The sequence below is a fragment of the Eumetopias jubatus genome, unplaced genomic scaffold (genome assembly GCF_037043125.1).
Source record: "Eumetopias jubatus isolate StellerSeaLion01/CBP00866 unplaced genomic scaffold, mEumJub1_p1.0 scaffold_3, whole genome shotgun sequence".
Taxonomy (NCBI): Eukaryota; Metazoa; Chordata; class Mammalia; order Carnivora; family Otariidae; genus Eumetopias; species Eumetopias jubatus.
The window spans coordinates 136,320,235-136,333,478 of NW_028274809.1; the positions used below are offsets into that span (position 1 = coordinate 136,320,235).

The following is a 13,244-nucleotide window of genomic DNA, read 5'->3' on the forward strand; positions in this document are numbered from 1 at the left end:
ATTTCATTACTAAAAGTCAGTCAGGTCTTCTATTTCTTCTTGATTCAGTTTTGGAAAATTCTATATTTCTAGGAATTTATCCATTTCTTCTAGGTTGTCCATTTTGTTGGCATACAATTTTTTGTAGTAGTCTCTTATAATCCTTTGTAATTCTGTGATGTCAATTGTTACTTCTCTTTCCTTTCCGATTTTATCTGGGTCCTTTCTCTTTTTTTCTTGATGAGTCTAGCTAAGGGATAACCAATTTTGTTTATCTTTTCAAAGAGCCAGCTCTTGGTTTCATTAATTTTTTTTCTACTATTTTTTTAGTCTCTATGTCATTCATTTCTGATCTTTAATTATTTCCTTTCTTCTACTCAACTTGGGCTTTGTTTTTCTTTTTCTGGTTCCTGTTGGTGTAAGGTTATGTTATTTGAACTTTTTCTTGTTTCTTGAGATGGGCTGTATTGCTATATTATTTCCCTCTTAGAACTGCTTTCACTGCATCCCAGATTTTGGACCATTTTGTTTTCATTTTCATTTCTCTCCATGAATTTTTTTTCTTTTTTGATTGCTTTGTTGGCCCACTGGTTGTTTAGTATCATGTTGTTTAATCTCCACATGCTTGTTTCCAGTTTTTTTCTTGTGATTTATTTCTAGTTTCATACTGCTGTGATTGGAAAACATGCATGGCATGATTTCAATCTTCTTAAATTTATTGAAGCTTGTTTTGTGGCCTCATCTGTGATCCTTTCTGGAGAATGTTCCATGTGCACTTGAGAATAATGTGTATTCTGTTGTTTTCGGATTGAATGTGCTATATGTGTTATGTCCATCTGCTGGAAAGTGTCATTCAAAGACACTGTTTCCTTATGGATTTCCTGCCTGAATGATCTATCCATTGATGTAAGTGGGGTGTTAAAGTCCCTTACTATTATTGTATTACCATCAATTTCTCTCTTTATATCCATTAATATATGCTTTATGAATTCAGGTGCTCTAGTGTTTGGTCCGTAGATACTTACAAATGTTACATCCTTGTGCTGGATTGCTCCCTCTATCATTATGTAATACTCTTCTTTGTCTCTAGTTACAGTCTTTGTTTTATAGTCTATTTTGGAGTTGCACCCGGCCCGACAACTCATGGCGGCTCCGGCTGCTTGGGCCCAGCGTGGTGGTGACTGAGCTGCGAACCTGGCGGGGCGTGCGCTGAGTCCCGGTCCCGCCTCTGCGTCCCCCCCCATCACCCGCGGGCTTCGTAGCTCTGATGCTGCGCGGGTGCTGAGCCCACCCTGGCCGGGACGATGGTGAAGTATTCCCTGGGCCAGAGCATCCGGAGGTCCTGGGACCAAGTGTTCGCTATCTTCTGGCAGTGGTACCTGAATCCCTATAGCAAACAAGTCTTGACAAAAGACACAGTGCACCAGGAGGTGATGCCGGACCAGAAACTCCTGTCCTGGCGTGTCCTGACCAAGACCAACAGGATGCCCCAATGGGCCGAGTGACTATTTCCTGCCCATGTTGCTCATTCGGGGTACATCCTGGAGGATTCTATTGTGGACCCACAGAACCAGACCATGTCCACCTTCACCTGGTTCATCAACCACGCCGGGCTGACGGTGGTGGCAGAACGATGTGTGTACCATGTGAACGCTGATAACAGCGGCTGGACCGCAATCCGCTGGAAGCCTGGGTCTCCTCTAGCTTATTTGGTGTCTCCTGAGCTGTCCAGGAATTTGGTCTTGCAGGGTTTAAAAGCAGCGTGGCCAAGACTGTGAAGGGCCTTGAGTACATCTTGGCCAAGCTGCAAGGTGAGGCCCCTTCCAAAACCCTCGTTGAGACAGCCAAGGAAGCCAGGAGAAGGTGGAGGAGACAGCACTGGCAGCCACAGAGAAGGCCAAAGACCTTGCCAGCAAGGCGGCCAGCAAGCGGCAGTGACAGCCCCTGCAGCAGCACCGTGTGGAGCCAGCCCAGGCCCTGGTGCAGGACACCTGGCCACCCGGTGCAAGTCCCTTACTTCATTATTAAAAGTCAATTTCCAATAAATAAATAGATAAATAAATAAAGTCTATTTTGTCTGATGTAAGTGTTGCTACCCTATTTTTTTTTTCACGCTTCCATTTGCATGGTAAATATTTTTCCAACCTTTCACTTTCAGTCTGTATGTGTCTTTACATCTAAGGTGAGTCTCTTGTAGGCAGCATATAGGAGGCTTGTATTTTTAACCATTCCACCACCCTATATCTTTTGACTGGAGCATTTAGGCCATTTACATTTAAAGTTATTATTGATAGGTATGTACTCAATGCCATTTTGTTCCTTGTTTTCTGGTTGTTTTTGTAGTTATTCTCTGTTCCTTTCCTCTTCTCTTGCTCTTTTCCTTTGGGATTGATGAGTTCCTAGAGTTTGTTTGGCTATCTTTCTCTTTATTTTTTGTGTATATATCATAGATTTTGAATCTGTGGTTGCCATGAGTGAACCATGTAATTGTTTTTAATAATAAAGCTGAAAAACAGCATTAGCCTCACATAACAAGGATTTGATCATATGCACATGGAACTAGTAGATATATTTTATTGTACTCCAATTCCTTGATAAGTGGACGTCATTCTATATATATTTGATTAATATCTAAATATGCTGGATAAATAGAATGTTAAGATGCTCTCTTAATGCCTGATCAATGATTTATCAAGACTTTGAGAATATGATTTTTTTTGAAGAACCTCAACGAGAAGTGATTTCACTAAGTTCAGCAAGTAGCCATCATCGTAAGCATAATATGGATCAATTATCATTACCTAAGTACACATTTTCATGTGGCAATATGGGACTGTGTAAATTAAAAATACATGGTGTATTATCTTAGCAACTTAGAATGTAAGTTGTAGATATCATACACAGATACTATAAGAACACTAAATAAAAGATGGTACAGGGGTGCGCAAGAGGATTTATATCACTTGCCAATTATTTTCTACTTTATCTCTTCCTGTAGAGTTTCAAATTTTTACCATGAGTATGCATTATTTACATAATTAAACACCCCACACAAATGTTTTCTAAAAGGCTAATATCTCCCCTCCCCTGTTTGTTTTTCTTGCCCATTAAGTATAACTCTATGAGCTGACAATTTGAGGAGATGAGACATTAACTGTACTAGCTAATCTTCCTACCACTCTGTACAAATAAGGTCAGTTTCAAACAGCCCATGATAACATATAATAAGTCAATGGAAGCACTTCAAAGCCACAAAGCACTTGTGGTTGGATGTGGAAGATAATATAATGATTTGTAGTTGCATAGAACCTTTCATCTAGGAATTTAAAACAGCTTCATACTCATCATCTCCCTAATCCACAGCACCCTTCCGAAGTAGACATGACACCTGCCCTAGGTAATGTAAGGAAGCTACAGGCAGAATTAGGATGGACTTCTAAAGACTTAATTTAGTCATCTACATTTAATCAGTCATCCACATTTTTATAACAAAGCAAGATGAACAGGTTCACAGAGTTTACAGGACATTCAATAAAACTACAGAATAAAAATTCTTAAACAAAAGTAATCTACTTTGTTTAGCAGACTGGCTGCTTACAAAAAATATGAAAATGATTTTAAACCTACTACAAAAATTGTTCTTTGTTCACAAAAGAACAGACCCCAGCAACCAGGAAAGTTGAGGACTAAATTTGTAAACCCACTTAAGTAAAAAGATCATTTTTCTTTCCGGCCAAATTTCTATCATGTCACTTAACGTAAATAAATATTTTTTAAGTGAAGAAAGCTTTATATTTTTGTGCTTGGATCAAAATAACCCCCTCTTATTCTCTGCCCCTTCCCTTAGGAGAAAACACAAACCTTGATCTTGGAGTCATTTTTGTTGGCGTTGGCACCCCTTCTGAAATTTTATATGGATTCTTCAGGGGTGATATATAGATGTTCCCCCCAGGAATCCGTAAAGGTGAACTAGAAAACTTGTAAGGGCTTCGAGGAATGTGAGGTATTGGTGACAAGGTAGGGGGCTAGGGCAAAAACAAAAAGTAGATTATTTTTTTAATGTTTTAGTAAGATCCATTTTATAATTAGATTTTCCCAATCAAAGGATACTTCCAACATACCCTGGTAGAAGCATACTGCAAAATATTTGTTTTCAGTCTCTGCATGAAGACCGAGTTATAGAACACTATAATGGAATCATACTCCTCTTCTCTGATCAAAACACGTTTGAATGTCTGAGGAAGAAGAATAAAAACACCTGTTAAATGAAAATCTCTTTACATTTTCTTTTTTAATAGATCATATTATTTTTTAACAGTAAGAATCACATATTACATAGGAAAAAATAATCTGAAAAAGTCTTCTTAGGTTTGGATTATAGCTGCTCTACCAGAAGTAAAATGTCACAGATTTTTTTTAAGTATATATACATGTAAAAATTTATTACAAATATCCTGTTTATTGTAAGGATGCAGTATTCCTTATTAACTTTATCATATGAATTTGGATATTAAAGTGCTTTAACTTTCTAATTCCATTTAGTTACAAATAATTAACCAGTAATATAAAGGTAAAAAAATTCATACATGAATTTACATAATGAGGTCAGAATATATGATCTAATTAATGACTTACGTTATCCATATTATAGATATGGATATATCAAAAAAAATCTTACCATGGAAGATTACCTACCTCCTGAACAGCATGAGGAAGATCCTTGTATGCCGTTACAATGATTTTGAATTTAAGGTCTATATTCTTCACTTTGCATATACCATACATGGAACACATCATAATCTAGTAAATTAATGTGATATAAAAATATCAGAATTTTGTTACATAGTTGTGCTCTAAAAAGTACTGTTATCTTTCTTTTAGTTTCAAAAAATGGAAATTTAAGTTCTACAGGATTATCTTTTCCCATTCTGAGCTCAGTTTGAAAGGTGATGTGAAGTGTTTAACCCAAACTGTGTTTAAAGAACAAAATGCAAAAGTCAAATCTTGATTATTAGAACTGATCATCTGGTTTGTAAATAACCCTAACTTTGACCCCTGTTCCTTAGATTTTTCCCAGAAAAGCTGAAACTGGAATCAGTTAACTGTGTAACTAGCACTTAAAAAAAAGCCAGTTGTGTCAAAGGTTCAAACTATCAGATAAAATAATATTAAATATACTTGGCGATGGTGGTAAGGGGCTTGGAAGGGGGCAGGAGAGAGTCTTTGTATTGTAGGTAATGTTCTTGATTTGGATGCAGGTTACACAGATGAGTTCAGTTGATGAATTTGCATTAAGATGTATCCTCATGATAAATGGATGTTTTTATATGCATATTTCAATAAAAAGATTATTTTTAATGTAAAAATAAGATTTGAAATGATTCCCTACAAATTGAAAAAAATCAAACTTTCTTCATTTGTATGAATTTGATAGCCAAATTTAAGTACTCATATCTCTGCAACATTCTGCTCATATCTACTATTGCCAAGAATAGCTACTCATCATCCCTTGCTCAGCACCCTACCAGCCCCAATTCTACTATTCTTCCCATTCAGAACACCATCTAGTATCTTTTTTGCTAACTCACATTTTTCTCCTACTTCAGTTCTTTTCCTAAGGTACCTCTCCGCAAAAATCTTGATTTCACATACCTAATCTCTTTAGAAATCCTTAGCACTACATTCTTTCTATATTGTAGAAAAGTATAAGGCAATGAGTGCCTACTTTTAAAATACAACATACTAGAATTTATACATCCAAATGTACTCTTGTAAAATATACATATTTGGAGGTTATACCCTTATACACTAATTCACTGTTTGCTGAAAATAACATTCTTATTGGGAACATTACTACTGACATTACAGTAATAAAGGGATTATAAGGGAGCTTTATGAACAACTGCATACCAACAAAACAGGTATCTAAGATGGAACGGAAAATTTTAAGGAAAGACACAAACCACCAAAACTTACTAAAGAAGAAACAGAAAATATGAACTTGAATTAATAATCCAAAACTATCTGTAAACAAAAGTCCAGGCCCAGACAGCTTCACTGGTGAATTCTACCAAACCTTTAAAAAAGAATCAATACCAATTCTTCATAAACTCTTCTGAAATTAGAAGAGGGAACACTTCCCAATTAATTCTGTGAGGATAGTAGTACTCTGGTATTAAAACCAGACATCAGAGGAAAATTACCATTATCTCTTATGATTATAGATGTTAAACATCTTTGTTAAACATCTTTGACAAAAACAAGCTGAATCCAGCAGCACATCAAATGTATTATATACTACGATCAAGCAGGATTCATTCCAGAAATGCAAGGTTGGTTTAACATCTGAAAATCAATTCATGTAATATACCACTTATCAATACAATAAAAGGGGAAAAACCACAATGATCATCTCAATAGATACAGAAAAAGCATCTGACAAAATTCAGCCCCCACTTTCATGATAAAAGCAACTAGGAATAGATGGGAGCTTTCTCTACTTGATAAAGGGCATATACAAAAACTCCAGAGCTAACAATACATTTAATGGTGAAAGACTGAATGCTTTCCTCTAAGACCAGGAAAAAGACAAGGACGCCCCTTCTCACCATTTTCATTCAACATTGTTTTGGAGGTTCTGCACCAGAGCAATTTGACAAGTAAATGAAATAACAGTCATCTAGATTGAAAAGGAAAAAGTGAAACTATCTCTATTTGAAGATAATATGATCTTATATATTGGAAATCTTAAGGAATCCACTAAAAACTATTAGAACTGATAAACTACTTCAACAAAACTGCAGGATAACAAGATCAATATATGAGAATTAACTGTATTTCTACACACTTGTAATGAATAATGCAAACAAGAAATTAAATAAACAATTCCATTTATGACAGTGTTAAAAGGAATAAAATACTGAGGCATATAAATTTAATATAACAAGACTGTAACTCTGAAAATTTTAAAACATAACTGAAAAAAATTGAAGAACATCTGAATAAATGGAAAGACATCATATCACATGTGCATGGGCTAGAATACTTAATACTGTTAAGATAAGAGAGCTCGTCAAATTGATCTATGATTCAGTATAATCCCTATCAAAATCCCAGTTGGCTTCTTTGCAGAAATTGACAAGTTGATCCTAAAATTCATATGGAAATGCAAGCTTCAGAATAGTACAACAAATCTTGAAGAAGAGCAAAATTTCTTCCCTATTTTTTTTTTTAAAGATGTATCTATTTATTTATTTTAGGGAGAAAGGGCGCACACAAGAGTGTGTGTGCGAGTGGGGGAGGGGCAGCGGGAGAGGGAGAGAATCTCAAGCAGACTCCCTGCTGAGCATGGAGCCCCAAGTGGGGCTCCATCTCATGACCCCAAGATCATGACCTGTGCTGAAATCAAGAGTCGGATGCTTAACTGACTGAGCCACCCAGGCGCCCCCACACTTCCATATTCCAAAATTTACTACAAAGTTACAGTAATTAAGACAGTGTTGCACCGGCATAAGAGGAGACCTATAGATCGATGGGAGTACAATTAAGAAACCAGAAATGAACTTTTACACATAAACAGTTAGTTGATTTTTGACAACTGTCAACAGAGAAAGAAAAGACTTTTTAAGAAATGGTGCTGGAACAAGTAGTATTCACATACCAAAGAGTGAAGTTAGACCCCTATCTCACACCATACACAAAAATGAACTCAAAATAAATCAAAATGTAAATGTAAAAGCTAAAAGTATAAAACTCTTGGAGAAAAACAAGGATAAATATTCATGATCTCTGATTTGGCAATGGTTTCTTAGATCTGACACCAAAAGCAGCAGTAACAAAAGAAAAAATAAACGGAACATGATCAAAATTAAAAACTTTTGTGCCTCAAAGGACACCATCAAGGAAGTGGAAAGACAACTCAGAGAACTGGAGAAAACATTTGCAAATCATATGAAATAAGGGACTTTTATGTAGACTACATAAAGAACACTTATAACTCAATAATAAATAGACAACTCAATTTAAATATATGCAAATGATCTGAGTAGATATTTCTCTGAAGAAGATATATAAATGGCCAATAAGCACATGAAAAGAGTCTCAATCATTATCATTAGGCATCAGGGAAATTCAAATTAAAACCACTCTAGATACCACTCTATACTAGGATGATTATAATCAAAAAAGCAAATAAGAGGCTGGTGAGGATGTGGAGAAACTGGAAACTCATACACTGCTGGTAGAAATGCAGAATGGTGTGGATATATTGGAAAACAATCTGGCCAGTCCTCAAAGGTTAGACATAGAGTTATCATATGACCTGGCAATTCTACTTCTAGGTATATATCCAAGAGAACTGGAAACATATCCACACAAAACTTGTACATAAATGTTCATAGCAACATTATTCATAATAGCCAAAAAGTAGAAAACAAATGTACACCAAATGATGAACAAATAAATATGATGTGGTATATCCATACAATGTAATATTATTTGGCAATAAAAAGAATGAAGTACTGATACAAGCTATAACACAGATGAACAATGAAAACATTACACACTAAGTTAAAGAAGACAGGCACAAAAGACAACATATTATATCATTCCATTTATATAAAGTGTCCTGAAACAGACAAATCTACAGACATATAAAGATCAGTGTTGCCTGGGTCTGGAGGAAGTAGGGGAACAGGAGGTGAGTGTTGAAGGGTATGGCATTTCTTTTTGGCATGATAAAAATGTTTTAAAAGTGATTTTGGTGATGGTTGCACAACTCTATGAATATACTAAAAACCACTGGATTGTACACTTTATATCGGTAATGTGTATGGTATGTGAATTTTATCTCAATAAGCTGTTAACCAAAAAAAATTCTTATTATTCTGCATATAGAGAAGAAAAAGGAAGATATAAGAGATCATTCTCTGTAAATTAAGTCATTCACTTGTTAGTTTGTTCATTCATTCATTCATTCAATAGGCATTGTTTTAGATAAACTTGTTCTCAAGTCTCATGCTTTTTCCATACTAACATGAAATCTAGTTTACCACAAGACCTAAAACCCCCAATAAACAGTTTTTCAATGATTTTTGTAAATAAGATCTTTTATGTCATTAAACAAGTTACTGAAATACTCTCAAGCTCTAAAGCTCTAAGAATTACAGCAAAATTATAAAAGGTAGCCAACAAATGCATATATATTAAGTCTGCTAAATTGATCTAGCTTCTCATTTGAATCTAATCTTTTAAGAAATGAGTACACAGTTAACAAATAAGTAGGAGAAGAGAGGTGAAGTGCATTATTTTCTTACCTGATCCAAATGCCTGTCTTTCATGAGTTCATACTCATTTTGCAGTGTGTGCTGAAAAAGGGTCCAGATGATGTGTTCTAGTTCTGGGTGGTCAGACAGAAGGCGTGCACACAGGGTATTTAGTCGAAGATATGCTAGTCGGTACACTGCAGAGATAAGGGGAATTAGTCATGTTTATTTTCATTTTGAATTACAAGTGGATTTTTCAAAATACTAAATTGTTATAACCACAATGCCATTAAACAGCATTTCATCTTTTTGTTTTTTTCAAGTTTTTATTTAAAAGTCCAGTTAGTTAACATACAGTGTAATGTTAGTTTCAGGTGTAGAATTTAGTGATTCATCATTTCCATACAGCACCCGGTGCTCATCACAAACGCCCTCCTTAATCCCCATCACCTATTTCACCCACCTCCCACTCTGGTAACCATCAGTTTGCTCTCCATAGGTTAAGAGTCTGTCTCTTGATTTTCCCTTTTTTCTTCCCCTATGTTCATCTGTTTTGTTCCTTCAATTTCACATATGAGTGAGATCATATGGTATTCGTCTTTCTCTGACTGACTAATTTCACCTAGCCTAATACTCTAGCTCCATTCACATCATTGCAAATGGCAAGATTTCATTCATTTTTATGGCTGGGTAATATTCCATTACATATTTATACCGCATCTTTCTTACCTATTCATCAATCAATGGACACTTGGTTTGTTTCTACAGTTTGGCTATTGTAGATAATGCTGCTATAAACACTGGGGTGCATGTATCCCTTCAAATTAGTATTTTTGTATCCTCTGGGTAAATACCTAGTTGTGCAATTGCTGGATTGCAGGGTAGCTCTATTTTTAACTTTTTGAGGAAGCTCCATACTGTTTTCCAGAGTGATGGCACCAGTTTGCATTCCCTCCAATACTAAACAGCATTTGAACAGTAACCTCACCTCTACCACTATTTTAAGAATAAGTAACCCCTAGTCCTAGTACAGAGCTAGGTATGTAGAAGGCAAAATAATGCTTGAATACTAACATAAGATTTATTTAGAAAGTCTATAAAAATACTACTGGGATATAGGTCTGGAGAAAAGGAATCCACAAAATTGAATTTTTTTCCCATCTACTTTAAATATAATGACTCTTGTTTTAAATGTACCTTTCAAAGACTTGCATAAAGTAATCAGAATTTTTTAGTTAACTATCCCAGTGGTTCTCACTTGCCTTGAAGTTTTGTTAAAATAAGGATTTTTTTTTTTTTTTTTTTTTTTTGCACTTCATCCTAGAGTTTCTGATTGACTAGTTCTAAGATGGGGCCTAAACAAAAATTTTCCTTTCTACAACTTTCCAGGTAAGGTGGATTCTGCTGGTTGAGGACCACACTCTGGAAACACTGCTCTAACTTAAGAGTTTTCGTACAACATGCCTATAAAACTCTTCTGACTTGAATAAAATCAGAAAAAAGATTTCTCACAGAGGAATCTGGCCTTTCATGTCCCTTCAGAGAGCTTCAGTGGGTGTGCACCTGCACATACAGCTGACTCTTAGACAACATGGGTTTGAACTAAGAGGGTCCACTTATACATGGATTTTTTTTCCAATAAATACAGGATAGTACTATAAATGTATTTTCCTTATGATTTTCTTAATAACATTTTCTTCTCTCTGGCTTACTTTATTGTAAGGGGTTCAGTATATAATACATATAACAAAATATGTGTTAATCAATTGTTTATGCTGTTGGTAAGGCTTCTAGTCAACAGTAGGCTATTAGTAAAGTTTCTGGGGAGTCAAAAAGCTATATGTGGATTTTTGACTGCATGGAGGGATCAGCACGCCTAATCCCCACACTGTTCAAGGGTCAGCTGTATATACACATACATGCCTGCTCCACCTCATACACACATAATCAGAGAGGCTGCACAACCTAATTACCGGGAGATGTGCCTACATTAGACTACAGCACACTGTACAATCTTAACTCTACATACACACCTGCACAGCAAGACTTATGTCACAGGTAAATATTTCCAAACATAAATTTGAAAGCCTGACAAAAGCAGCGGCAGCAACAATAACAACACCTGAGTGCTAACTATGTGCTAGGCACTTTTGAAGCATTTTATGTATTAATTCATTTAATTAACTCAAAAATCTTATAAGGTAGGTTATTATCATTACAAAATAGATTATTATTATTATTATCATTTCCACTTTATAGATGAAGAAACTGAGGCATAGAGATATTAAGTGACTTTGCCAAGGTCACACCTAGTAAGCAGAAGAGCCATGATTTGAACCCAGTCACAGCCAGGTTCCAGAGTCCTTCTTCTTGAAAATAATCATCTACTAACCTTTCTTGTAAAAAAGTGAAAGGGAGGTAGATTTCAATGGCTTCTGAGTCTGGAAGGCTGAGCTTGCTTGTGCCTCTGTGTTTGCAGTAGAATTTACACGTATAGTTGATCCTTTTTTCTTTGGGGATCTTACAGGAGAGAGATACCTAGACATATTCAAAGAAAAAGTCTTCATTTGAAGTTCCCTAACAGTCTCTCTCTCTCTTTCTCTCTCTCTCTCTCTCTCTCTCTCTCTCACACACACACACACACACACACAGCTGTACACATGCATCCAAACATATCTTATCTATTTAATCTGTTTTTCTGTACCAAATTCCTTCTCTCAGCAAACTATTTTTTTTAATTTTTATTTAAATTCTAGTTATTTAACATACAGTGCAGTTCTGGTTTCAGGAGTAGAATTCAAGGACTCATCACTTACATACAATACCCAGTGGTCATCACAACGAGTGCCCTCTTTAATGCCCATCACCCACCTAGCCCATTCCCCACTCACCTCCCTCCATCACCCCGCAGTTTATTCTCAATGTCATTAAGAGTCTCTTATGGTTGTTTCCTCTCTCTTTTTTTTTTTTTTACCCCTTCCTCTATGTTCATCTGTTTTGTTTCTTAATTCTACATGTGAGTGAAATCATATGGCATTTGTCTTTCTCTGACTTATTTTGCTTAGCATAATACACTCTAGCTCCATGTCACTGCAATTGGCAGTGCTGCAATTGGCAAGATTTCATTCTTTTTTATGACTGCATAATATTCCATTGTATATATATACACCACATCATCTTTATCCATTCATCAATGAATGGACATTTGGGTTCTTTCCATAGGTTGGCTGTTGTTGATAGTGCTGCATGTGCCTCTTCATATCTCTATTTTTGTGTCCTTTGGGTAAATACCTAGTAGTGCAATTGCTGGATCATAGGATAGTTCTATTTGTAACTTTCTGAGGAACCTCCGTACTGTTTGCTAGAGTGGCTGTACCAGTTTCAGCAAGCTATTTAAATACAAGCTGGAAAAGATACAGCCTAATAGGAAAATTAAGCTTGTCATTATCATTTCTAACTATTTTAATGAATGGTTTTTTTCTGAGAGTTACCGCTTTATTGATAAAAAGATAGCTGCATATGTATATATGTTCAACTTTAATAATTATAGTGAGATTGAGATCATAAAATAACTCCAGGTTAAAAGAGTAAGTTATTGATACCAAAATAGTATTGTCATGTTTCTGATTTTCCTCTTAAAAATGTTTCATTGATAACTATGGTTCATATATATGATAAAACAAATATCACCTAGTACAGAATTCTAGTATTCAGATACATTGTCAGGAAGATTTACACCTATATACTAAATATATCAGATGTAAATCAACAGAGAGATATTAATATTCTCTCTCAATTTCTGATATTCTACCACTCTTGTGTTGCTTTTTATAGGATAATCCAGATCTACTTTGTAATTTTGTCTTAGTAGTTGAGAAATAATTCTAAGCAGGAAGGAGGATTTGTACTTTACTGTGGATGTTTCTACTACATGTAGGAATCACCATTAAAAGTAATCTTTTAAGTACCAGGGTCTGGTCTACTTCCAGTCTTGGATTTCCC

At 35.5% G+C, this 13,244-nt stretch overlaps 1 protein-coding gene and 1 pseudogene across 1 annotated transcript in view; one reads left to right on the forward strand and one right to left on the reverse strand.

The window, feature by feature from the left end:
* The window catches only part of RB1 (RB transcriptional corepressor 1), a 159,858-nt gene that overhangs the window by 10,321 nt on the left and 136,293 nt on the right, over positions 1 to 13,244 (reverse strand). Inside the window, exons 19-23 of the mRNA XM_028104473.2 lie at positions 11,635 to 11,780; positions 9,294 to 9,439; positions 4,675 to 4,779; positions 4,101 to 4,214; positions 3,841 to 4,004 (exon numbers count right to left, since the gene is read on the reverse strand). Of these exons, the coding sequence (XP_027960274.1) occupies positions 3,841 to 4,004; positions 4,101 to 4,214; positions 4,675 to 4,779; positions 9,294 to 9,439; positions 11,635 to 11,780 (675 nt within the window). The remainder of the gene's footprint in view (positions 1 to 3,840; positions 4,005 to 4,100; positions 4,215 to 4,674; positions 4,780 to 9,293; positions 9,440 to 11,634; positions 11,781 to 13,244) is intronic.
* Positions 1,030 to 1,990, forward strand: LOC114210250 (PRELI domain-containing protein 1, mitochondrial pseudogene; annotated as a pseudogene).